The sequence below is a fragment of the Leptosomus discolor genome, chromosome Z (assembly GCF_034619465.1).
Source record: "Leptosomus discolor isolate bLepDis1 chromosome Z, bLepDis1.hap2, whole genome shotgun sequence".
In the NCBI taxonomy this organism is placed as follows: domain Eukaryota; kingdom Metazoa; phylum Chordata; class Aves; order Leptosomiformes; family Leptosomidae; genus Leptosomus; species Leptosomus discolor.
The window spans coordinates 93,547,806-93,571,943 of record NC_141419.1 but is presented as its reverse complement, the minus strand read 5'-3'; the positions used below and the strand labels follow the sequence as shown (position 1 = coordinate 93,571,943).

The 24,138-nt window shown below is 49.4% G+C and overlaps 1 protein-coding gene across 1 annotated transcript; it reads left to right on the top strand.

The window, feature by feature from the left end:
- The first annotated feature begins 1,856 nt into the window (after positions 1 to 1,856).
- FECH (ferrochelatase) lies at positions 1,857 to 23,479 on the top strand. The gene is made up of 11 exons (XM_086479415.1): positions 1,857 to 1,887; positions 4,256 to 4,361; positions 5,597 to 5,716; positions 6,086 to 6,234; positions 12,336 to 12,470; positions 13,064 to 13,170; positions 15,214 to 15,312; positions 16,096 to 16,203; positions 17,940 to 18,104; positions 18,541 to 18,600; positions 19,034 to 23,479. Exons 3-11 carry the CDS (start codon positions 5,619 to 5,621, stop codon positions 19,166 to 19,168), a joined length of 1,056 nt encoding a protein of 351 aa, XP_086335541.1. The 5' UTR covers positions 1,857 to 1,887; positions 4,256 to 4,361; positions 5,597 to 5,618; the 3' UTR covers positions 19,169 to 23,479.
- Positions 23,480 to 24,138: the final 659 nt, after the last annotated feature.

Sequence of the window (24,138 nt, the reverse complement as noted above, 5' to 3'; positions counted from 1 at the left end):
ATGATCCTGGGTGTTCCTGCCAGCTCCCCAGAAAGCTCATTCCCAAGCTCTCCGGCAGTAGAGCTTTTTGATTGTAAGTTCTTAGTCAGGGCTGATTTAACCACGTTTGCTGCTTCACGTGGTCTTTGGGCTAGCAGTGTGCCAGGTCCTTCCCATCTGAGTTCCATGTTTAAGTCCTCCGTGCTAATACAAGTACTTTGTATGTGTGGGCAGTACTGGGGGAAGCGAAGTAGCTCGTTGGCCTCACCAGCTGTTAGGCTCCAGGGACTAGAGGGAGCAGCACTTTCCTCTGGGCTCCACCACGCATTCCTGCAGAGCTTACATCCCTTGCCAGTCGGGAGCATTAATAATAGCTCTCAGAAAGGCACTGCAGCTGCTTGGAATACAAGAATATTTGGGTTTATTTTTATTAGAAAGGGTAAACAAACCTGCCAAAGAGGAGAAAAAGTGCAGTCAGAACTTGGATTTCTCCTCATCCTCACTTACATTTTCCCCCGAGGTATCTCCACACAGTCAGACTGGTTAATTGCATTGGCAACTGGTAAACCGCACTGCCAGCACTAGCTCCTTATAACTGACAGCTTTAAGATCACTATCGTGTAGCTTTGTTAGATTACATCTGCTCATGTGCATTATTTTATACTTACCCATGCTGAAACTCAGCTGGGCACCCTTTGTAAGGACCTTTTGAAGCTCCCTGCCAGTGGCGTGGCACTAACTATCCCGAAGAGCCCAGCACCCTTCACAAACGTGGGGTTTCTCCTCTTTGCTCTCTTCCCCACCAGGCAGCCAGGACTCCAGCGACTCGCTGGAGGGGTGAGGAGAAGCGCCATGCTGCCAGGCCTTGGGCGGTGAGGGCTGGGTCTGCCTTTGGTCCTTCCCACGTTCCACAAGCTGTGCACAGCGCGACTGAAACTGCGGCTGAGAAGATGTGGGATGCAAATCAAACATTTGTGCGCAGGGGTACCGTTCTGGTATTTATTCCTTCATGTTTCTACCAGGAATGGCGGTTACCAGGCAAGCTCTGCACTCCTGCCCCAGTGCGTCTGACGAGCCAGGAGCCCTGACGCAGAAGCCAGGGGCTGTACCACCGCCATCCGTCCTGTGCTGCCCTTAGTCCTTGTTCCACCTGAGCCGGAGCTCTTCCCAGCCGTCCTGCTCCTCGGGCACAGGTCCTGCAGTGCTGCCCGTCTGCATTTATAACCTGGAAAAGAGGGGCAAGGGCTTTGTGGGCCGTGATCAGGATGGAGAAGCACGACTTGTACCGTAACTTGTGTCCTGCTCGTCACAAATCCCGCTCTGCTGAGATCTGCCTCCAGCTGAGAAACGCTGTTCCAGCATGCGAAGGACATTTCCTCAGAAATGATGCATGTGTAAACACCATGCCATGTCCTCCCCTTTCCAGAGATGGGTTAACCTCCGGCCCTGGAGCTTCAGGACCGTCCAGAAAGAACGAACCTGGCGTGGGGGCCTTGGAGGAGCAGAGAATTGAGGGAAAACAAGGGGGTCGGATGGTGGAGGAGGCCATCCCCGGGAAGAAGGATGCTTGGACCACGGGCTGATGATCTCTCATTTCTGAGCCCTCGGCCCTGCGCTAACGGTCACACGGCGGCTATGGAGGATACCCGCAGCCTGAGGAACTCCCGCCTTAGCCCCGTCGCCTCCGCCGCCGCACTCCCCACCACCCCCGGCACCGCCCCGCGGGGCGGTGCCGGGGGTGGTGGGGAGTGCGGCGGCGGAGGCGACGGGGCGGTAGAAGCTGAGGGACGGCGGCCGGGCCGTCTGAGGGAATGCAGGCGGCTGCCGCCAAGATGGCCGCCGCCGGTGCTGCCGCCGCCGCTGCTGCCGCTGCTGCCGCCGCCGCCGCCGGGCGGGCGGCGCCTCATGGTGAGTCTGTGGGCGCCGTCGTCAGCCGGCGGGAACGGGGAAGGGGGGTCTGAGGGCTGGCGGGGATGGAGGGCGAGGGGGCGACGCTGTGAGGGCAGCGGGACGGCCGGGAACGCGTTACACAACGCCCGTGAGGTGCCTTTGCGTAACGCTGCCGGGCAGAGCCGGGGCCTCCGGTCCCGGGGGGCGGGGGGGGCTCCGGTGGCGCTGAGGGGCTGCCTCGGGGTGGGGGGTGGTGGGGAGGGTCGTGTGGCCGTGGTGCGGCAACTGCAGAGGCGGTGCGTGAAGTGCGGGCTCATGACGGGAGCGGCGGGCGGCTGGGGATGGTTTTTCCTCTCAATGAACTGCGGGGCGTGGGGTTTTTCGTCGGAGAGAAGTTGGTCCGTGCTGCTGGCGGGCTCCGGCTTTTATCGTTTGCCCTTTTTTTTTTTCCCGTTGTTTCGTTTTCCCGCCTCTCGGGAGTTTATTTTTTAAATGGGGCACTTTCCTTTTCAGAAGGCGTTTGTGTAAAAAAAAAAAACCAAACCCCCCCAAAAAACCTCCTTGTTTGACACGGTTGCGTTTTCAAAGTAAGGCCCGGTGCGGTGAGGAGCTGAGTGACCGATGCAGCCGCAAGCGGCTTCCACAGCGGCCCGCGCCTGCCCACGCGTGCGGTGCCCGCTGCCTGCGGGGCGGCCGGCTCGGTGTGAGCCTCTCCCCGCTCCTCGGCTCTCGCAGGGGGCGGCCGGCTCGGTGTGAGCCCTTCCCCGCCCTTCGTGGCACCGGCGCATTGCCCGGGCACTGCTGTGGCGGCAGAGTGGCTCCGCGCACTGACCGAGAGGCACCGGCGCGCTTTACCCCCAGACCGGTGGAACTGCGGGCACGCACGGGCGACCAGTTTTGTCAGAGGCTGACACCGTAACGCTGTTTCTAAAACTCCCAAAAGAACGCTTTTACCCGCGTTCGCAGGACAGTAGGAGTTGGAAGGGCCTCTGGTGATCACGTAGTCCGTCAAGCTGGGATCGTCGTTGTCACCCGTCCTGTGCGTTCTGTGTCATGTGCTCTACGGTGCAGATAGAAATGTGCATAAACCTCACCTTAAATAAAACAAATGGTTTCCAGTATTTATTTACAGTGCAGAAGGATAGATACAGGCATTGAAACATCTCTTTTTATTGTTCTGTTTAATTTACATATGGTGTCATTGCTTCAAAAAGTAATAAACTAAGAACTGGAAGAATAGCAGATATTTGAAAAGAGTCTTCCAGGCATCAGCAGTGCTTGAATTGAAGCTCTTCAGTTTGCAGTCTTTTATATCACTGCAGGCACAGGCGTCCACAGCTACACACTCTTAATCCCGAGTAAGAAGCTGGATTTGCCAGATGCTTTTCATTGTCATTGATTTCAGCAGGTTTTGAGGGTGTTCAGCATCTGTTCAGGATGTTATTAGGGACCTGTGAACCGTAAGATGCTCTTCTCAGCGGGTGGATTGGCTGCTGAGGAGGTCTGTGCTGCTGGGGCTCAATTGCTGCTGAACCCCTGCAGTCTGACAAGGGAAGTGTCGCACCAAACAATTGCCGGAGAGCTGCGGAGGCAGAATTTAACAATTTTTTTCATCTTGGGCAATTCACACTATTGTTGCACTGAAAAATATCGTGTAATGACTATGAACTCCTGAGGAAAACAAAGTGTGCTTTTGAAAAAGCAGGCTGTAAGCAGCATGTGGGAAGTAAAGTATCTGGGTTTTGGCTGATGCTGAAATCTGGGAATAATAGAAGTCGCCTAGTTGGGTAGTGAGAAAGAAGGCTGCCCGTGTCCCTGGATAAATGGATTCCGAAATTGCTGCTCGGTGTACCTGACACAGGGTCAAATTAAGGAGCTCTGTGCTTACGGCTCACAGGTGTGCACCCATGTTGCTGAAGGTTGCAGGGGACCCTGAATTAACAATTGTCTAACCTACCTTGTAGAGCTGGTGTAGAAATACTTTGCTTGTCTAGCGTTAGCCCAGGTGTGTCTGTACCGTGAGGAGTTACGTAGCTTGACATACTTACTCCCTCAGTGTGTCACCCCTGCGCAGTTTCTGTTGTGTTGTCACCAGTTATTTTGGACTTAGGATTGGAGCTTAAAGATTAGTGAGGCTTTTGTTTGGTTATAGGTTACTACCTGGTATCTGAAAAGCTGTTAGCACACAGAGTGTTTAAAGAAAGGCAGAAGCTTGCAATTTCATGACTTTCTTTGATTCCAGGCCCTGGAGCTTAAGGGAGAAAATGCCAAGCAGCGCAGTACTGCCAGGAGTGTTTATGAAGCTGTTGGGGGATTAGTGCCTATCTGGTGATGAGGCCCCTCAGCCCCGTGCGAGGTTATCAGTGTGCTGTGATCTTTCTTCCAGTTGTGAAAAGCAGCAGCCAGCTGAGGGTCCCGGTACGATGGAGGGGTCAGGCAGCTGCCGCCGCGGTGACAGAGAGCACGAAACCTCAAATCCAGCCAGAAGCACGGTAAGTGTGCGGGGAGGTCTGGGTGGGTGCGATCTGCTCCCGTTGCCCTCTGTCTCTCTCTGATACGCGGTGCTGCTTTACGTGCACAGCAGAGCTGGTCGTGTAGTAAAACGTGGCAGTCGTGGGGCTCGGTCTGGCTTTTCTGTGTCAGTGTGACTGCTTTTCTCTGCCTGGCTGCATCACCGAGCCTCTTGTTGCACCGCTCTGCGGGGCCAGGATGGCCTGCCCTGCTCTCTGCAGAGTGCAGCGAGGCAGGGGCCCGCGGTGAGGCCTGAGGCAGTGCAGAAGCGACAGAAGAACAAACAGTAGGATATTGTTGTTATCTGAGGTTCCGGTTCCTGCTTCCTGGGTTTTATTCAGCAACCTCCTGATAGACGCTCCGGGAGGAAGGGAGCGGAAAGAGATCCCAACCCATCGGGGCAGGCCTAGGCTCCTCTCAGCGCCCCTCTGGCTTTAACAAGGGGAGGGCAGAGCTCCCTGGGCAGCCTTGGCTCTGTCCGCTCAGGAGGTGAGGGTTCCTGATCGCTGGGCTCCCTTGGGCAGGGGAAACAATGCGGTGGGGAAATCCAGCTCTTGGGTGGGAGTTGTGATCAGCAGTTGCTTCTGTGAAAGCTGGTACCGCCATCTGCTCTGCTCCGCTGTGCTGCAGGGGACGTTATCCTCAGAACGGTGTGCCAGACCTCACCTTGATAGGAAGCTTGTTGTGGGGGAAAAAACCCCAACAACCCAAAGAAAACCAACCCTGCACTTATCTGATGTGTAGAATGGCTCTTTGCTGCTTTCACTGCTTCGGGAGATGAGATGTGTCTCCGAAGTAAGGAACACAAAGTCCTGCGTGGATAGCGCATCTGTTTTCTGAGGAGCTGCTGCTTGGTTTGGCTGGAACCTACAGCTGGTGTTCAGCTGAGATAGTTCCTTGGACCCGGGTTTGTAACCTCCCAGGCAGCCTTCAGCTGCAAGATAACTTTCTCAGTGTATTTCCAGTTAAACTCTGCGTTGCAAAGTGATTACTTTTTTTTAAAAAAAAAAAAGTAAAAAAAAAAGTGTATGTCCTTGTTCTCTGGCTATTCATGCTTGTAGTTTGTATTTTTACATAAAACGAGCTTCTAAATAGGATGCTGCTTTTGCACAAGACAAAGAAAGAAGGATAAGCTGATTGTTTTGTAATAATAACAATAATAATAATTAAAAAAGCAGTAGGTCACTAGGATTTGAAATATGTCTTACTTCCATAGGAAGCCTAAAACAGGAATCTTGATGTTGAACATGGGAGGTCCAGAACGGCTGGATGATGTGCATGATTTCTTACTTCGTCTCTTCCTGGACAGAGATCTAATGACGCTTCCAGCTCAAAAGTGAGAGACACCGTGAACTCCTGTGTACAGTCAGTGTTGGGTGTTGCTGTCTTAGCTTCTTAGCTGTAGGCTCGGACATTTAACTTCCGTTCATATCAGCATTTCTTAAGACTGTTTCATCTTGAGACCAGTCCGTGCAAGAGATGCTGTTATAATCGTTCTCTTCTAATTGCAAATTGTAGTTTCCTGTCACTGGCCTCTAAGTTTGGAAAGGCAGTGGAATATAATAACATTGAACAAGCCATGCAGTGCTGGTTTGCTGTAATTTGGGGAGACTGCCATAGACAGCCCACTGCAGCGGAGAGATTTGGGGAAAGGGGCGGTGATTTGGGTTGTGATATTAATACGTGTACCTTTTGACTGCTGTAGTAAATTAGCACCGTTCATTGCTAAGCGCCGCACACCGAAAATCCAGGAGCAGTACAGCAGGATTGGAGGTGGATCACCGATCAAGAAGTGGACGGCGGTGCAGGGAGAAGGCATGGTGAAACTGCTGGACAGCATGTCTCCTCGCACCGGTACGTCTTTACTGTGCTTGTTAAAAGTTTCTTTTGCTTCATGTGTTGAAAGTATATGCTTGTAAAGCAGTGTTTGTTTCTTGCTTTTTATTGTGTGAACAGTGTTCTCAGTCCTGCTAGCAAATCATGACAAAGATAGTACAGAAGTTCTTGCTCATTAAAAGCTCAGGATATGCAAAAGCACAGAGTTCCCACACATGCGAACAAACCTTTGTGCTGGGGTCTGCATTGCAGAATGGCTTTGATTTTGGAGAGCACGTGGGTAGTCAGTCAGCCTGCAGTAAGACAGTGTAACACCAGAAGCCAACAACCAGACATTTACCCACCTTCTCAGGTGGGAACCAGTATGTGCTGTGGTCCGGCTGCCACCCCTGTGCCCAAGGTAACTAGCTTAAGAGCTGCCCTGGGTAAGTGCACCCTTAGATGCTTTTGGCCTCTTTCATCTTGCATGATTTCGGCCATCAGGAAGCTGGGCACCTGGCCTAAACTGGTGATCTCTGCTCCCGCTTTCACTGAGAGAGAGTAGGGCTTGGAGAGAAGGTGATTCAGTTCATTACCAAAGATAGGGCTGTCACTCTCTAAAGGTGCGCTTACCTCTTACCTTTGATTATGGGAAGATATCTAAATGATTTCTAAATGTGATAGACAAAGTGTCTGATTTTCAGGTGGCTAGAGCTAGGTGACAGGAGTCTCCATTGGTGTGTTCGACTGCAAGGTTTGGCACCTCGCCCTGTAAGTGCTGCTTGAGCTTGAAGAGGCCTATGCTGAAGACAAGTGGTTGAGCCCTAGACGACCAGAGAGGGGAATGTGTTTCATGTGAACAAATACGGCAGGCATGGGAGAAGGGTGTTCAGAGTGGCATTCTCACTGGCATAAATGAGGTGGAGGTCTGTGACCATTGACAGCGGCAGTATTATCTCCTGTAATTCTCTTCTGTTTAATGAAGAGGCAGAGTGGGAGAATGGTGATCCTCTTAGGCTGCACGTACACATGCTCACACGGCAAAAAGCGCCCGCCGATCAAGGGTTTCCTGGCCGTTTGTGTTCTGCACGCTGGTGCTATTGAGTTTCACAGGGGGGTGGGATCTCCTGCTGCAACACGCCCGGCCAGCTTCTTGTGGCTGCCGCACGCTCACAGCAGCCAGCAGCTCAAGCACGGGGCAGCATTCCCTGCGCCGGCTGCTTCCTGCAAGTGCCCGTCCCTGCTGAGGGCCAGATCAGCCGGGGCGCCACGACGGGATGATCTGATGTACAGCTCTGAGGCCAGAACTTAACACTGTGAAGCCTTTTGTATTTGCCAGCCTGAGCCTAAAGAATAGGTGTCTGCATGGGAGAGGGTCGTGAGTCTGACTGTTCTCCACAGCTGCAGGTGTCTTTCATTCCTCTGAAGTGTCCTGCTGCAATTGTTGCTTGGATGTGTCCAGAGCTTTTGGAACTTTGTCTGAATCTGTAACTGTTAGTAATGGGTGAAAGGACGCGCACCGATTAGGCCTGGTTTCAGGACTGAAGAGGAGGTCGGTTGGAAGAAAAGACAAGGTTTTGTAGATGAGCGTTGCAGGGCTTGGTTGAGTGACACCCATGAGCCCCACCCGAGGACATGAGCAGGAGATAAGGCCTAACGGTTTGGCTTGGGTGGCAGGAGATGCTGTCTTGGCCAGTTCTTCCTTGACGATAAGAAAACTTGGAAGGTGAATGCGGCCTCCCTGCCTGCTCTCCGGCTCACAGAGTCTCTCTGAACCTTGCTCCCTCACAGCAGAATTGCCCCGTGCCGGGCTACCTGGCTGCACTAGTGCAGTGGGAAACGGGTGCAGACGCTTCTGGGAATGTGTTTTTACCCAAGGCTTCAGCGGACAGGTTTTGCCGCGCAGTGGCAGCGGGCGAAGTGTGCCGACACAGACAGTTGCGGTCATTCGCATAACGTCGATTTGCTGCGATTCAGCCGTGTTCAATCTCTCTCCTAAAACCTCCAACCAAATTGATCCGTGAGTCATTTTTCACCCAGGTTAAGTGCGTTCCTGGTGGAATTTGCACCAGTTTAGCTAAACTGTTTTCAAATGGTTGTTAGTTGAATTTGACTTCAGCTTGTATGGCTGCTCAGCTGGCAGCTGTGGTGAAGTGGAAGCCTGCTCCACTCTGCTGCTGCTCACTGAAGGTGGCAGACCATTTGCCTACGGTGCCTTTTATGCTTTCTTGCTGTGTGACGTTAAAACCATGGCATTAGTAAACGTGACTGGCAGCCCTAGGAATTGAATTTCCGCATTCATGTAGCAGCTCCAGGGTGATGGCCATCTTCTGTGTCTTGCCTCTCGTGGGCCAGACAGAGAAAGACAGTGACTCACCATTGCTTTGACAAAAGCCAGGAGAAGCGGTAACGTGATGTCGGTCTGTCTGAAATGACCTATCTGGCGGTCACCTTTATTCCCATAAGGTATTTCTCTGCATGATGCTTTTTGTTCTTGAAGCAGCAGACTGCCGTTGTGAGGAGGAGGAATTAACGAGATCACTAAGCTGCGCGCTGAATTCCTCACTGATGTGTTAGCTACAGATAATACTTCTCGTCCTGCCACTCCAGTACGAACACTAAACATTTTTAATAGGAAAACTGCTGGAGTAAGAGATGCCAAAGAGGAGAGCTCTCCATTTTCTCAGCTGAGCAGCTTTACAATGTGCGGTGCTACAAGCCGCTTTCTCCCTTCACTTTCCATGACCTCTGCTGATGTGATGCTAGGGTGCCAGGGAATGCCTCTCCATCTTTGACAATACCCCTTAATTTGATTCCTCACTGTTTTGTAGTTCTTTGTGGCACCTGCTTCAAGCTTGGGTAGAAAAGGGCTAGAGGTAGAAGCCTGGTAAAAGGCTCTGGAGGGTGAAAAGTAACGCTTTTGGAAAGGCTAGAACCATATTTATTTTATTTGTTGATGTGTCACTGATAGCTTCGTTCGAGTGATGTTCGATCCTTTTGTCCACAGATGCTACTCTAGCTTAATTCCAGCTGTGGTCCCTGCAAGTATAATCAAGCCTGAAGCTGAAACCCCCCCCCGGGCTGTGGCATCCAAGGCAGTAGTGTTTTTGGCAGCAGTCACCCCTGAAGGGTCAGGCTGGCAGCAGGTTCTGAAGATAAAGCTGAGAAAGTTTATCTGCTTTTCTCAGTGGACCACTCCTGCTTGCTGTTGTTTGGTGCCCAGTTTCTGTGAAGTCACGCCTGCCTCTGTTCTTACACTGATAAGTTGTTCAGAGACCTCCTTTTTTACCTGACAGCGGCTGCAGTTTTGAAAACAGAACGTGCTAATATTGCCGATAAGTGAATTGGGCGCTAACCGGTTCTTTAAGCACTTCAGCCCTGCAGTGATGCTGAGTGCTGTGTTGCTCAGAGTAGCTCAAAACAGTGGGATTTGCTTCCAGTCTGAGCTACATGTTTCAGAATATTGCGTGCTCGCAGGTAGCGCTTTGGGAGCACTGAGCCCTGTTAATGAGTAACTCGCAGGCTGTGGTGATAAGATTGGAAACACATGGCACAGAAGGAATACGTTGCACACTCGTTTTACCTTGATCTAGACTTTTGGGGTGTAGAGGTTGTAGCTGCTGTGTGTTTGCAGTTGGTGAAGAGCTCATGTTAGACAGTATCAATAACCACCTCAGAAATTCCTTCCTGTGTAGTTTAATCAATCTACTGATTTCCTGACTCATTCTATACATTTGAAATGTCACACTTTGGCAATGGGGCTAATATAAAGTGGTAAATAAACAGCCTCACCCATGTCATCTGGGAACAATACAATTTTAAAATGAAGCTTTATTGTTACAGGCAGTGGTCTGAAAATTAGCAAGAGTTCTCCCTTCTGAATGAGCGGGGTTGGGTAGGCTCCATAGTCTGTAAGAATAAATCACACAAACATGATGATAGGAAAATCCATTTCTATTGTTGGGGTTTTTTTAGTGCTGGCATCATATAGGCTAATGTCTTGCAATGGTAATTCTACTTTAGGAAGGCATATCTTGCTTTTTTATTGCTTTTAATTGTAACGGTTCTTAGTGTTTCTTACAAGCTGTATTCTAGCCGAGATTCCCTTGTCAGCAGAGTGAAAGCTCACAGGACGAGGAGGCCACGTTGTTTCTTTAGATTGGCAGCTCTTCATGGAAGGAGATGTCACTCTGTTTCTGGTAGTTCTGACTCTAACAACAAAATGAATGTGTACACAGACATGAAAATCTCCCTCTTGCTGCTGTGATCCAGGATAAATGTGGTACTGTGAGAGTGCTGCAAGAAGTTTCCAGGTTGGCCATGTTTTTTCCCCACTGTGTGCTTTCCCAGGATAAACTCCTATTGCTTTGCTCTGGTTAGTCAGACTTCTGTTTTTAAGGCCATTTAAAAATGTTAATGAGGTTACTGGCTCCTGAGGCTGCTGAAGTTGGGTCATTATTTGCTGCTGCTCCCAGCCGGGAGCTCTGTTGCCTCCTGCAGAGAGCTGGGGCTGACTAAACCTGTTTTCTGAATCCTGCATAAATGTATGGAGTGGCGACCAAGCAGAGGACATCTGCTTCCTTCAGAAACCTGTTAAATGTTATTTCAGAGCTAGTGACCTGGAAACCCTGAAAAAGAAACTTTGCTTTTGTTCTCCACAGAACCTCTGTCCTCTACTGAAAAAAAAACCAAACCAGCAAACCTCCTCTTCCTCCCTCCCCCTAACCAATCCATACTCCCCAAACCTTGAAGCTGACACCCAGAAGTTTAGAGATGGGAAATGGAGAAACCTAAAATGTTGTCCTTGGAGAAAATAATATTGCCTCCAAAATAAAGTGTTTAAAGACATGAAGATTTCTGTGAAAAACACTCAGAAACCAGAATGAAAGGACACGTGTCCCATACACAGTACTGCTGATCTCCTGCCCCGAACAGCAGTCCTGCTCTTGGGGGGTTGTGTGCAAACGAAGCACACTTACCGGGGCAGGGGAAGGCGTCTCCTCTCGCAAGGATGGTGACCAGAGCAGTTGCCTCAAACAGTGGTTCCACCTGGTCTTGACTGTAGCTTTGTTTTTTAACTGGTTCACTGGAGGCAAGGAAGTAAGTGGAAAGTGGAATGGAATTAGATCTGGGTAATATGGTGAAGGAAAAGATAGTAGGTGAGGGGGATGCGAGGGAGCCAGGGGGTTGCCGAAGCTGAGATAGGAGTCGGAGGGCGAGGAAGGGGGGCGTGTGGAGCGAGCGGCCGGTGCCTGGGCATTCTGCCTGAGCGCCCCTGCGGCGTGGGGCTGAGGGCTGATCCAGCGAAGGCGCAGGGATCCTTCGTGCACTGAAGGCATCCCGTTGCGATGACCTCTGTTGGCACCTGGGCACAACAGGTACAAAATGACCTGGTTTTCTTGAAACGCCTTGTGGGCAGCTGGTGTCTGTAAGGTGCGGGGCCTTTTCCGCTTTGAAGCCGTTTGCTGTAGAGCAGAATATCTCAGTGCTGGCACACACAATTGCAGCCCAATTATGTTTGAAAGTTTAGGTAAATAAAATTTCCTGGAATATGCAGAATTGCTTAAGCAACGCGTTTCCTTTTGTACGGCAGAATGAAGAAAGCCTTGTCTTGCCTAAGCTTTGGCATTTTAATTACACTGGTGTATTTAAAACACCCGACTTCTCATTTCAGTGAGTGAGGTGAGCTGCGCTGTTAGGAAGCCCGTAGCACGTCCGTAACTGGCCTGTGTTAGGGCATAGCAGTGTTCATTTCACGCCTCGTAGTGACACTGTTGTACCAATACATCCTCTGCATCAGAACTTGCCCAGTGAAATGTCAGTGCTCTGTACAGTCTGGAAACCACGCTGCTGCTAACCTCAGTGAAAGCAGAAGAGCCATACTTCCTGCAGAAACAAACAATAGTTTAATAAATCACTTTTAAATTGTAATAACAGTAAAGTGAGTTACCAGAAAAATAATTGGCTGAAGAAAGATGTGTTGATGTGACAGTGGTTTAGTACAGTAGACAGAGAATTATCAACAAGTTTATTTAACAGTTTCAGTCTGTCTGGTTCTGTACTTTGTGCTTACTAATGACACGCTGTTGGGAGTTCATGGTTTTTTCCTGCAATTTCTTTTCCTGTGCTTTGGCTGGCAGCGCCTCACAAGTACTACATTGGCTTCCGGTACGTCCACCCTCTGACAGAAGAAGCGATTGAGGAGATGGAGAAAGATGGCATTGAACGGGCCATCGCCTTCACGCAGTACCCGCAGTACAGTTGTTCCACCACAGGTGAGCGTCCGGGCAGGAGCAGAGCAGGGGCAGAGGCGGATGGAGGTGCGTGTCTGCCCGCCCGAGGGGGCGTGCGGGGTGTCAGTGCGAGCTGTCCTGTCTCCCTCAAAGTGCCCCTTCCCCTGGCTTCCTTGCCAGCTCGAGGGCCGCTGCGGTTACTGTAATTCCCAGTTTTAGGTAGAAACTTCTTAACTCAGGATGGCTTTATGTTACCGTTGTTATTGTGAGAAAACATAAAGTGAAGGGTCAGGAACATGACAGTAAGCTTTCGTCATGGAAACTAGAACAAGAATCGTTCTTCAGATAAAGAATGGTTTAGCAAATTGTTCTTGGCTTGTACGTTGTACGAACTTTGATACTATTAGTATGTTGTACGAACTTTGATGTCATTAGTGTGTTGTATGAACTTTGATACTATTAGTATGTTGTACAAACTTTGATGTCATTGATCCCATTCTATCAGATCTGATTAATGGTTGCATTTTAAATATGTAGCATTTTAAAATGTTACATACCTTGCTACAAAACTGTTTTAATCTGACAGGTTGCTAATGCCTTGGCCAAATTTATGTTCTTAATTCTCTGTATTTCAGGAAGCAGTTTAAATGCCATTTATCGCTACTATAACGAAAAAGGGGAGAAGCCAAAGATGAAGTGGAGTATAATTGACCGATGGCCCACACATCCCCTTCTTATTCAGGTATGGATTCATACGAGAGCCTTTGAAGCTAGCAGTTGGAATGAGGGGTGTGAGCTGAGCAGGTCTGTCTGATCCGTTACCGAATTCGCATTCTCTGGGGTTTTCTTAAATTGGTTGATATAGGAGAAACCTGGTATCTTCACATTGCCAGCTGACTCTAAAACAACAAAGAACTAAGTAAATACAGATGTTTCTTGAGTTTCCTTTTTAGAACATTTGCGACCAGTAAAAACATAGTATCATGTTAAGCAACAGAAACGTTCTGAGGAAACACTTCACTTAGATCAAGTCTTAGCTTCTAACAAAGCTTACAAGATTTTTAGCTATAGAATGCGCTTTAAAGGTGAACCTATTTGCTGTTTTAGGCTGTGTTTTTATATTTCCTTTTTTAAAAAAAGAGAAAAAATACTTGAGAAGAATAACAAGAATGCTTCTGTTTGAGGGTATGTTTTAACTATGGTAAGAAAATGTGTCTTGCCTACTATGTACGGAGTTACAGGAGAAGGCTGATTCTTTCATGCCAGGCATTTGACATGTGTGAAAGAGACCATCAGGCCCATCTTGTTTTAACAACACAGTCATAGTATCTTAACAGTGTTGGCTGGAAGGAACCTCTGGAGGTCTTGAGTCCAGATTCTTGCTCAGAGGATGTCCCTGGTCAACCCACATACAGATTGTGTTGGTTTGTGAGCTTCTCATCTGGCAGCAAAGAGGTGGTTCTGAGCACAGCACTGGCTGTGGCAGGAGCAGTTGAGGGAAACCTTCTTGCCTCTTCCTTTTCAGAGAAAATGGCATTTCTGTCTTTGTTGGGGAGCTTCTCCTCTAGTTTGAGCTTTGCAATTTTTGCAACAGATGATAAAAATGACTAAAGGAAGGCAAGGTGGAAGTGCCTGCCCTGTGTGACGTTCCCCTGACGAGCTGCCTGAGTGTGATGCTGTCTTGGGACGTGCTGTTGTTATTGTGCACTCTCCATGCCTTCAGTATGTGTTCTCCTTGTCTCCAGTGAAACACCTCAGCAGAATTTAGGAATCTTTCATATCTTCACGGAACCTGCAAAATAGTTTCCATTAGACAGAGCACACAGAACCTTTTTTTTTTTTTTTTTTTTAACAAGCTCACCAATGTGCATTTCCTTAAGTCTGGGGAGGCTGTAGTTGAAAGGGCTGGCTCGGCCCCTGATTATAAAGTTGAAATGGAACTTCATTTTTTTTTAACAATTCTGATCTGCTTTTCACTGTAAAATGAGAGAAGACCATGCAGACCGAGTTGTTTCGTGCTCCTGCAGCACCACATGCCTGCAGTGACGGCAGCTGCTTTGCTCCCTGCAGGCTCCCTCAGCCTGGCTGTGTGCTTGCAGTGTCATGGCGCTCTGCACTGGCAGGTCAGAGGGGTTTCCCTGCTTTTTTGTGTGGTACTGAGAACATTTCGGGTGTTGAGGGACAGAGGTGTCCATCTCTCCCACGCGCTCTCCCGTCAGCTGAGCTCAGGGTGGAGTCTCGGAACACGGCTGCGTGCAGTTACCTCAGGCTGGCCACAGCAGCCCCTTAGGGGACACTTTCGCAGAGCAGGCTCTTCTCCGGTGCCGTGCCTGTGTGCTCTGACTTGGCCTAAGTGCAGTGGGGCTGCTGAGAGAGGGTGCTTGGGCTCTGCCCATGCACCGTGTCTCTCCCCCTGCACTAGCAGCTGCACACGTGTGCCCTCCGTGGCCAGGGAGGGAACCGCTCTTCAGAGGCGGCAGAGGAGAGCTGGGGTAGTTGGTTACGTTCTTTCAGTTTGTTACCAGCATCTTAAAACCACTGGGATGATGTAAAGTTCATGGGGGCCTTTGGTGTGTTGGGACTGGGCGCTGTGCGATGCTGTATACGTGACAGTATGTCATACGTGCTGCCCCTTGCTATTCCCCACACATACCAAAAGGGGAATTTCAAAGTTTTTAAGGCCACCTGGAACATCGAAGCTGCCTGTCTGAGCTTATCTGAGAGCACGTAATGCCTCTCAAGTGTTTCTGATTCAGGTCTCTGCTTTTTTTTCTTTCCTGAGCAGTGCTTCACCGATCACATACAGAAGGAACTGAACCTGTTTCCACCAGACAAAAGGAAAGATGTGGTCATCCTCTTCTCGGCTCACTCACTGCCCATGTCTGTGAGTTCGGGCGGGTCGTTCCTGTCATTGTTAGAGCAGTCACACTGCCTGGCCTGAATGGAGGGTATGCGGCTCACAAAGCTGCGGGGTAGGGCCACAGTTCTGGAAGTGCCGGGCAGATCCAAAAGAGAAGTACGAAGGTGGGTTAGTGCGTTGCAGGTAGAAGCCTGATGCAGAGCTGAAGGTGAGGCACGTGAGCCACAGTTACTCTCCTGCAGGCTGGCTCAGCTCTGCGCCGTTGGCCACCAGGGAGGATGGCGTGCTGGGTTAGGCCAGACTCGGTCTGGCTGCTTTCATGGCCTCATGATCTTGGCAGCTCAAAACTGGCTGGTAACAGAGGAGAAAATTTGGTACTTTCTCACCTCCAGAAAGCAGTAATAATGCTTCCCCTGAAGGAATGAAAGTAAAACCTTTGCAGGGCTGCAGTAAGTGACTTGATGCTCTGTCAGCAACCGGCAGCTGCAGTGAAGTGGCTCTCGGGAAGTTTGTCGAAAATGCAGTGCTGTTACGGAAGGTAACCTTATCTGCCTATGGTGAGAAAAGAATTTATCTTTCATCATGGGAAGGAGGAGTAGTAGATGTTCTGGTAAAGCAGCTTCATCGTGGGTTTTGCTGGGCAAGAATGCAGTTTTTCCTCCCTGTTTTGGATGAGCCAGGCACTTGATACAGCCATCAGGGGCACAGCTGCGTCACACGCAGCGTGCTCACCTTGCCCAGTCTTTGAGTGCTCTTTGCCCAAACACGTTGACTGGAAGAAAAAGGTCTGGTGTTTCTGTGTTGAAGGTGGTGAACCGTGGTGATCCGTATCCTCAGGAAGTGGGAGCTACTGTCCAGAGAGTCATGGAGAAGCTGAACTACTCCAACCCTTACAGGCTTGTGTGGCAATCCAAGGTATGTGCTCAGGGAAGCTGTAAAGCTGCCTGCTGCTGTGAAGCTCCTCAGATGATGGAGTTTGTGATCTTCTATCTTAGGAAGATCATAACCTCAGTGCCTTTTTCCCACTTTGTCTTGGTTTGAAAGACAGGTGTCTGCTGAGGAAGGCAGGAGCCTCCCTTGAAATGGAAAATGCAACCCCCTTCCCTCCAAATTATTATAATTTTGAAATTAACGGGCCTTCAGGCAAAGATATGGGGAATAGGAATAACAGTTCTTTACTAATATATATATATATAACACAAGGCAGGGAAAAACAAACAACCCACTGGTTTCCACTGGCAGAGTCAGGAATACAACCTGATACCCTGTTAGGGTGGCAGTAGCAGTCCGATAAGATGCTGGCTGCAGTCCTCCTGAAGTGATGGGTGTAGTGCTGTTGAAGCAACGATCAGGTAAAAGAGTCTGGTCTTCCTCCGAAGGTCCAGTGGTAGGTAGGTAGCTCTTGTCCTCTGGAACTCTAGTGGGGGAAAAACTCCTCTGGGAATCCAGTGGAAGAAGGCTGCTAGGGTGTTCGAAATCTCCGTTTTTATTTGGCATGGACTGCTTGGCTCCTTCCCCCCCCGGGCGGAGCATCTCACCATGGGATGGGGAGTCGTGAGGCAGTTCCTTGATGGGCCATGAACAGGAGATAGTCCAGGAGCGAGTTATCTATGGGTCAGGCGATAAGGCATTGTTGTGCCCATTAACAGGAGATAGTCCAGAGGGGGGAGGCAGGGAGCACCACCCCACCTGGTCTCAACAGCTCCTGAAGATGGTAACAGAATACTTTTTGGACACATCTTACACTATAACCTAGGACACACTTCCAGCAAGTATTTCGGCTAGAACAGCATCCCTACCTTGACTCAAATTCAGGCTTTCCAGATGCTGTTTATCGACAGCTTCTCACCTTTTTTTTGTGTTGCATCTTTTTAAAGTAGATTTTTGGCATTTCCGTTAGAAAACCTGTGATCTCGTAACATCTAGTTTGGCACTTACCTTTCTCTGTCAGAAGGAAGAATTGAGCACTCGCTGCATTTTTAAGCTGTTGCTTTTTGAGGATCTCTGAGCGTTTTTTCCCAAAGTTGTCACTGCGACACAGGCGTTCTCAATGGTGACCCGAGCCTGATCCAAACGGCCTTCGTTGTTCTTGACGCGGACCGCTTGCAGGGCTTCGTACTCACTGTTACTGGTGCAGAGAGCCAGGAGCAGGAGTTTTACCAGAGTTCTGTGGTACCAGTAACCGAACGTCCCAGGGGCGTTGCAGCTATTGCGCCATTGCTGTCTTGTTCTTAAACTGCGTGTTATGGTGCATCAGCACCGAATCCCTTGCGGATAGTGGAGGGGTAAGGGCAGTTTGGGACGGAGTGCTGCCTTCCGTAACAGGCAGGGGAGCCCTGGGCAGCGGTGGTTGGGGGTTTATGGAGCTGAAAGCAGCAGACCTTTATTTAAATTTAGTCGCATTTAGGCCAGCCCAGGTTCTGTTTCTTTGGGATCTAAATGGTGGGACAGTATGTCTTCATAAAAAAATTTGTGGGGAAAGGGAGGTGTACTATCAAAAGCAGGGAAGTACAAATAACTGGCTGCATCTTACACGTAATCTGGTCTGTGTTGTCCTGCATAAGAAAATGTGGTTGTTCTTTGTAAGAATGATTGAATGAGGTGTTTTCTTTTTTTTTTCCTTTTTTACTTCCCTCCCCCTTTTCTTACAGGTCGGACCGATGCCTTGGCTTGGTCCACAGACGGACGAGAGCATTAAAGGACTATGCCAAAGAGGGAAGAAGAACATGTTGTTGGTCCCAATAGCGTTTACAAGTGACCACATTGAAACACTCTATGAACTGGACATCGAGTATGCCCAAGTTTTAGCCAACGAGGTAGATGTTTTACAGATTTTAGAACTGTTTGGGTAGTGGTGCTCCGAAATTGCTTTTCCTGTTTTGAAATTTGCTTTGTAGTTGCTTTTTTTTGCAATGTGATTCAGGGCAAATTTAATTTTTCTGTAAATTGAAAATTGGTCTGAACTGGCTCAACTCAAATTAATTTTCAGCAACACAAAACGGGTGGGAATTTGCCTTTCCAGACTTACCTCTTTAAGCCACTACTGTCCTTACTAAAAAAAGAATCATTGATTTTTGGCGGCAAAGTGAAACGTTGCATCATGGTTATTTTTGCTGTATGGAAAAACACGGTATTGCATTCAATTCTGTCATTTTGGGGCAACTTCTGAATGAAGCGGAAAGGAAGATTTTGAAGGGTAACTAGTGAAGGGTCGAGCAGGCTTAACTTCTTTTCTCCTTATTTTTGATTCAGTGTGGAGTTGAAAATATCAGAAGAGCAGAGTCTCTTAATGGAAATCCACTGTTCTCTAAGGTACCTTCTTTGTTGCAGTAGTTGTAAAAGTTTGCAGTCATATGTTTCCTACTAGATTATGGATGTCGTCTTGTAGTTTTAAAGTATTTTGAGTTTAAGACCAAAAATAGAAACCCCTGTACTTAATCCATGTACCACAAAGTGCTGTGTTTTACCGCAGGTTGGGGTTCTGTGTTTTTTCTTTTGACAAAGGAAGTTCAGAAGTTTGGTTTGACAAAGAAGAAAACCAGTTTTGTGCTCATCTGTAGTACTCTCTTAAGGAAACACTTCTCCGAAGACGCTACGCCAATGCAGTTTTAAAGCAGGGTTTTCCCCTGAAGTAGAGGGGCGGTCTGACGGCTACGCGGTTTGGAGTCTCGCCGGTCGGGGAAGCATTGCTTTGTTCTGTGCAGACAGGTTTGCTCACCCTGGTTTTTATTTAACTGTCTTTCAGGCTCTGGCAGACTTGGTCTGTTCACATATCCAGTCGAATGAAATCTGCTCCAGGCAGTTAACCCTCTGCTGTCCGCTCTGTGTAAATCCCGTCTGCAGGGAGACAAAAGCCTTCTTCACCGACCAGCAGCTGTGACGGGCGGGCTGGGGGAGCACCCCTGGATGACAGGGGAACCCGCCCTGGGAAGCAAAGGAAGTGCAAAGGAAGGAAACCGCTTGGCCAGCCTCTCCTCGGTTACGTGCTCACAGGCGGGTGGTCTCCGTGGAGTTAACCTTACGTAACAGTGGGGAGAACCTGACGTTTTTGTTTCATTTTTTTCTTATGTTTTCTTTGTTTGGGAAGAGTTTGTAGGAAGCAGGGACATAAGGGCGTTTGTCCTGCAAGATGTGAAAAGATCTCGTTTCATCTGGTTCTGATTGGACTTGGCATGAGCCCATAAATCGCACTGAAAAACTTCAACAACTTTTCTACAAATGAGCTTCTATTTCCTATGCAGGGATTTATTTGTATGCAGTTTTGTCACGAGTGCATTAATTTCAGCTTTCCATGTCAAGCATACAATAATTTGTTTTGTTTATGCTTAAGGTACAGTATAACCAGTATAGCCACCAGTTGTCTCTTCTGAGAGTGATTTTTCAGATGGGTTTGAAGATCAAGTGACTTCTAATAACATGTCAGGTTTTTAGAACTTAAAGATAAGGCTTTGTTTTATTTTGATTTTTTTTTTTTTTCCTGCCAGAAACTTCCGGGGAAAGCTTAGCTGGGATAGTAGAGTGCCCAAGATTTGTTTACATTTTCTGCAAAAAACACTATCATTATCTGCAGGAAAGCCTCTGCATTTGAGGAGCATAAAATGAAAGGAATAAGCCTGCTTGAGAGGTGCTGAAGAACATGCTCAGTTGAAATGAACTGTGTACGTTTCAGATCTAGCAGCTGTCAGCAGCGTGTATGGAAACGTGTCGGGTTTCTTTAAGCAAAATGGCTTTTTACAATTGTTATTAAAAAGGGCTTTCTCTGGTTAAGTAAGTTTAGGAAGTCAGGCTTGCTCTCCAGAAGGTTTATAGATCTGCTCTGTGCTTTCTACTGTGCCACAGCGCTGTGGTTTTTGTGGGATGCCTATGGAGTTCCATAGGTACAATTGATCTGGCTTAATTGATGTCGTTACTTAAAACTGAGGTGGTAAGTCAGGAGTAATTTACATGGCAGATGGCTGAGAGCAGGCTGAGGAGTGCTCGTCAGAACCTTTGTCAGAAGCCGAATTTTGTCCGTTAGATTTTCGGCACTGATCGTGGCCGGGAGCGCGCGCCCCGAACCCAGCTGGACTTGCTCCTTTCGGCAGGCGTTTGGGTGCGTCAGGACTGCTGAACCCGCTCTGCAGCGGTGGTTGTTTTGTGCAGTGAAAAACCGTCCTAGGGCAGTATTCCCTCACAGCCAGGAGCAGGACCGGTGTCCGGGGTAGTCTTGGGGTAGGAGGGGGCTTTTCTTCTCAAGAAAGGCCGGTCACCACGCGGCGGGCCAGAGCTTGGCAGTTCAGGGCAGAGGTACCGCAGCACCTTAGTCAGTGTCCCCTGGCAGAGGGACCTCTGCTCCTGGGCGGGACAAAGGAGGGCAAAGCTGTGACAGTGTTCTGTGGGACTGAGCCCTACGTGCATTAGTCTGGCTGTCAGCTTCATGGGTATAAATGTTTACTTTACGTAATTAGCACTGAAATGCCAGTACTTTGGCAATGCAGGTTGTTTTCCGTAAATTGATGATTCAGCTGATCATGACGTTTGAGCAGCAGTTGCCACGCTGCTTAGACAGTTCTATTTGCTGATGTAATTACGAGGCATGAACAGTTTGGACTTCTGGTCTTTCAAGAAAAGGGCTGTTTGGAAAGAAAATGGGCCCCTGCTGGTGTAACAGGGGTTTCTCTTGTGCTGTGTCACGTCGAAAGAATGAAACACGAGATACTGAAGAAACGAACGGGTGCTGTGTGGATCAGCCAGTGGGCCCGGCACTGCCGCGGAGCAATGTACAACCTCCTGTGCAGCCCCGCTGGGGCATGGCCCAGGGTGTCTTGAGGGGGGCTTGACGTGTCTCCACTGCCAGGCTGCAGCTGCTGAGTGTGACTGTGGTGAGACGGACTGAGCCTCCTTCAGTGCCGGGACCTCGGCGTGGCTGCTCTCCCTCATTGCTCTAGCAGAAAGAAGTCTTCCTCGACCCTTTGTACCTGTGCCTGTTTCAGTGGCTGGGGGCCAGGAGCCGGGGCTCCTGTTCTTTCTTGCCCCGTTCTTGGTCTCTGCTCGCTGCCTTGGCAGTAAAAAAGAGCGTGAAGTGGATTCCTGCCCTTGCTCCGGTGGGTAGGTAGGGTTATCACCTGTGTGTGGAAGGGGGAAATTTCCATGGAAAAGCTTTGCATCGATCTCGAAAGAATAAAAATCTCTGCAATATGTCTGGGAAGGGAGCACTGGCCTTAAGTCTCTTGTTGGACAAAGAACTTTCTCCATTCCCGTTTCTCTGCTTGACACTTCTGGGTCAGTGGAAAACAATCTGTTTTGTGAGATCTTCCTGCTTGTACCTCTCTTTGCCAGCCGAAGGGTGTGTTGACCTTCAAGTCCAGGTGGTGACCAGTACATTTAGAAGTGTGGCTGAGCCTGGACAGTGAAGGTTAGCTTCGTATGAACATTGTGATACGGTAAATACAGGTTGGCTTTTTATGTCCCTACTGGAGAGAGCACTGAAAATACTAGCTGGCCCTCGTTATGAGGCATTATGTTTGTCCCCAGTAATAAAAGGTGTTTAAAATTCACTTTTTCATATGCTAACCCAAGTGAGTTAATTGCTAAGCCTACTGCTGCTATTAGACCATAATGTAGAAATCACTTAATTTTCTAGCTTTTAGCAGATGTTCCATCTCATAGAGCCGGTGGGGTTCTTCATTTTGCTGAACAGATCATGTAATACTACTCTGTCCTGCTATTTAACACACGTTGTTTCCTCTTAGTGCAGCATCAAAAGCCTTTTGAAAAACTGCCTGAGCAAGTTAGCTAGCAGCTCTGCTTGATGTTTGTAATCGAAATTGGGATAACAGTGGGAATTCTGCTGCCATTGACATCCAAAAATGGCAAGTCCTGTGTTCGCTGTTTGGGAGCATTTCTGATGCTGACGAACAGCGGAGTTCATTTGACCTTACTTTAAATGCTTCCAATCCACATGCTGACGTCTGAGCTGGTCTCCTGGGTGCTATTGATGGTCAAAATATTGTTTTAATATGCGTTTCTGAGAAATTATTCGTCTCTCAAAGCAGAGGTCCACAACGGGTTGGATGAGTTCCGCTCCGTGGCTGCCTCTGACCATGAAGGCAGGTTGGTGCACTGACTGGGGGTCGTTAGCTACGGTGCTCAGGTCTGACGGGAGAGATGAATCCCATCCACTGATGTGCCTTCTTCTTTGCCATGGAGGTGTAGCCGCTGCCTGTGGGAGACTGCAGCCTGAACCCTACGGTTACGCATCCAGTTTGCCCCTCTGGCAGATTTCAGACATTTGGTGCTACTAACTGGGGACTGTCCCGTCAGATCCTGAGCACTTGCTGCTCTGGCTGAAGTGGTTCGAGCGTTTGGAAGTGTCGGTGTCTGGGAGACGCTGCTCCTCAGGCAGGAGTCCGGTCTGACGGTGTTGTTATCGATGGCACTCCCTTTGCAGTGCGGTGTTGGCCGGTGTCTGTCGTTCACCCATGCGCTCACAAAAGGCCGCCGGCTGGGGGTGAGCTGAAGGGATGGGTGAGGCAGCGTTGTGTCCCAAGGTTTTGCTGGCAAGAGCTGAGGCCGGCACTCCAGCTCTGGGCTGGGCGTAGCGACTGAGAGCAGAGTTCACACACAGAGCCCTCGGTGTCCTGAGGAAAGGAGCGGGAAGTCAAGGTGTTTGTGAATGCTGTGTTTTGAAGAATTTGCTCGTGATTAGGCTGCTCTCCTTACTTACCTCTCTGCAGTTTTGCTTTTTCCTTTTTTTTTTTTTTTTTGTTTAGCTGAAGCTTTTCTCTTTTGCAGTTTATAAAATCTCCCTTACTACTGGCTGCATTTTAGAAAATGTGATGGCTTCCAAAAGTGGTGCTGTGAAAGGTGTGGATCGTGTCCGTGAGCTGACCTCCTGCTCCCCTGGGGAAGAGGGTGTTACAGTTGCGTTTGGCGGGGCGGGATTTTCCTAGGAATATCTAAAAGGTCACTTGACTTGCCCTTCCTGCCACATGCAGAGAGCTGGAGATTGGTACGAAGTGTAAGGTGCGAGAGAGAGAGAAGTTCCTTTTCTTTTTTAATGCCAGATGTGTACAAATACTTGCTTTTAGTCCAACACACGTGTTTCAGATTGAACAAGGACTTCCATTTAATACACCACAAAAAATTTGTATAATCTTGCTGTGTGTCATTTGCTGTAAAGGTGGAATCTTAATTAAAGTTTTTGAAAGAAGCAACTGAGCTGTGTGTCTTGAGTAAGAGGGGTTTGGTGTCCTCTGTTCCTTTCCTTTTCTCTGCGCTGGAAAGCCGAAGCATTCGGGCACGTACCCAGCAGCGCTTTGATTGGGGTCAGCAGGGAGCGGTGAAGCAGCGGTTCCCCCCATCAGAGCTGATTCCCTTTGTGCACGGGAGGTTCAAACTCGGGATGCCTCCCTCGGGAGGAAGCCCCCCAGGCGTGCACCCCGCGCTCCGCCGCGCCCATGTGAATGCTCGGGCCGAGGAACCAGAGCGACGTGACCTGGGGTGGGGGCTCAGCACCCGCCGAGACGCGCCTTTGGCTGCTGGAGCGGCCAAGCCGTGGTGGGTCAGTCCCTGTGGGGGGTAACGGCCCTTCCGCCCCCGCGGCTCGCAGCCCTGCGGGGTCAGGTGGGGTGCGCGCGGGCCCCGCTCACCGACGACGTTCTGGGAGCAGCAGCCTTGGGCCGGGTGCTCGCGCCTGGCTGTGAGAACGGGTGTCCCCAGCCGCCAAAGCTGCTTATTCCGCTCGCGCGGGAGGCTCGGTGCACGCAGCCTTTGGGCAGCCCGTGCGATGGGGGACGTGACCGTTTCACACTGCCCTCGCCTCCACGGCTTCCCGCCTGCGGCAGCCAACTCCACTGTCAGTTAACCGCT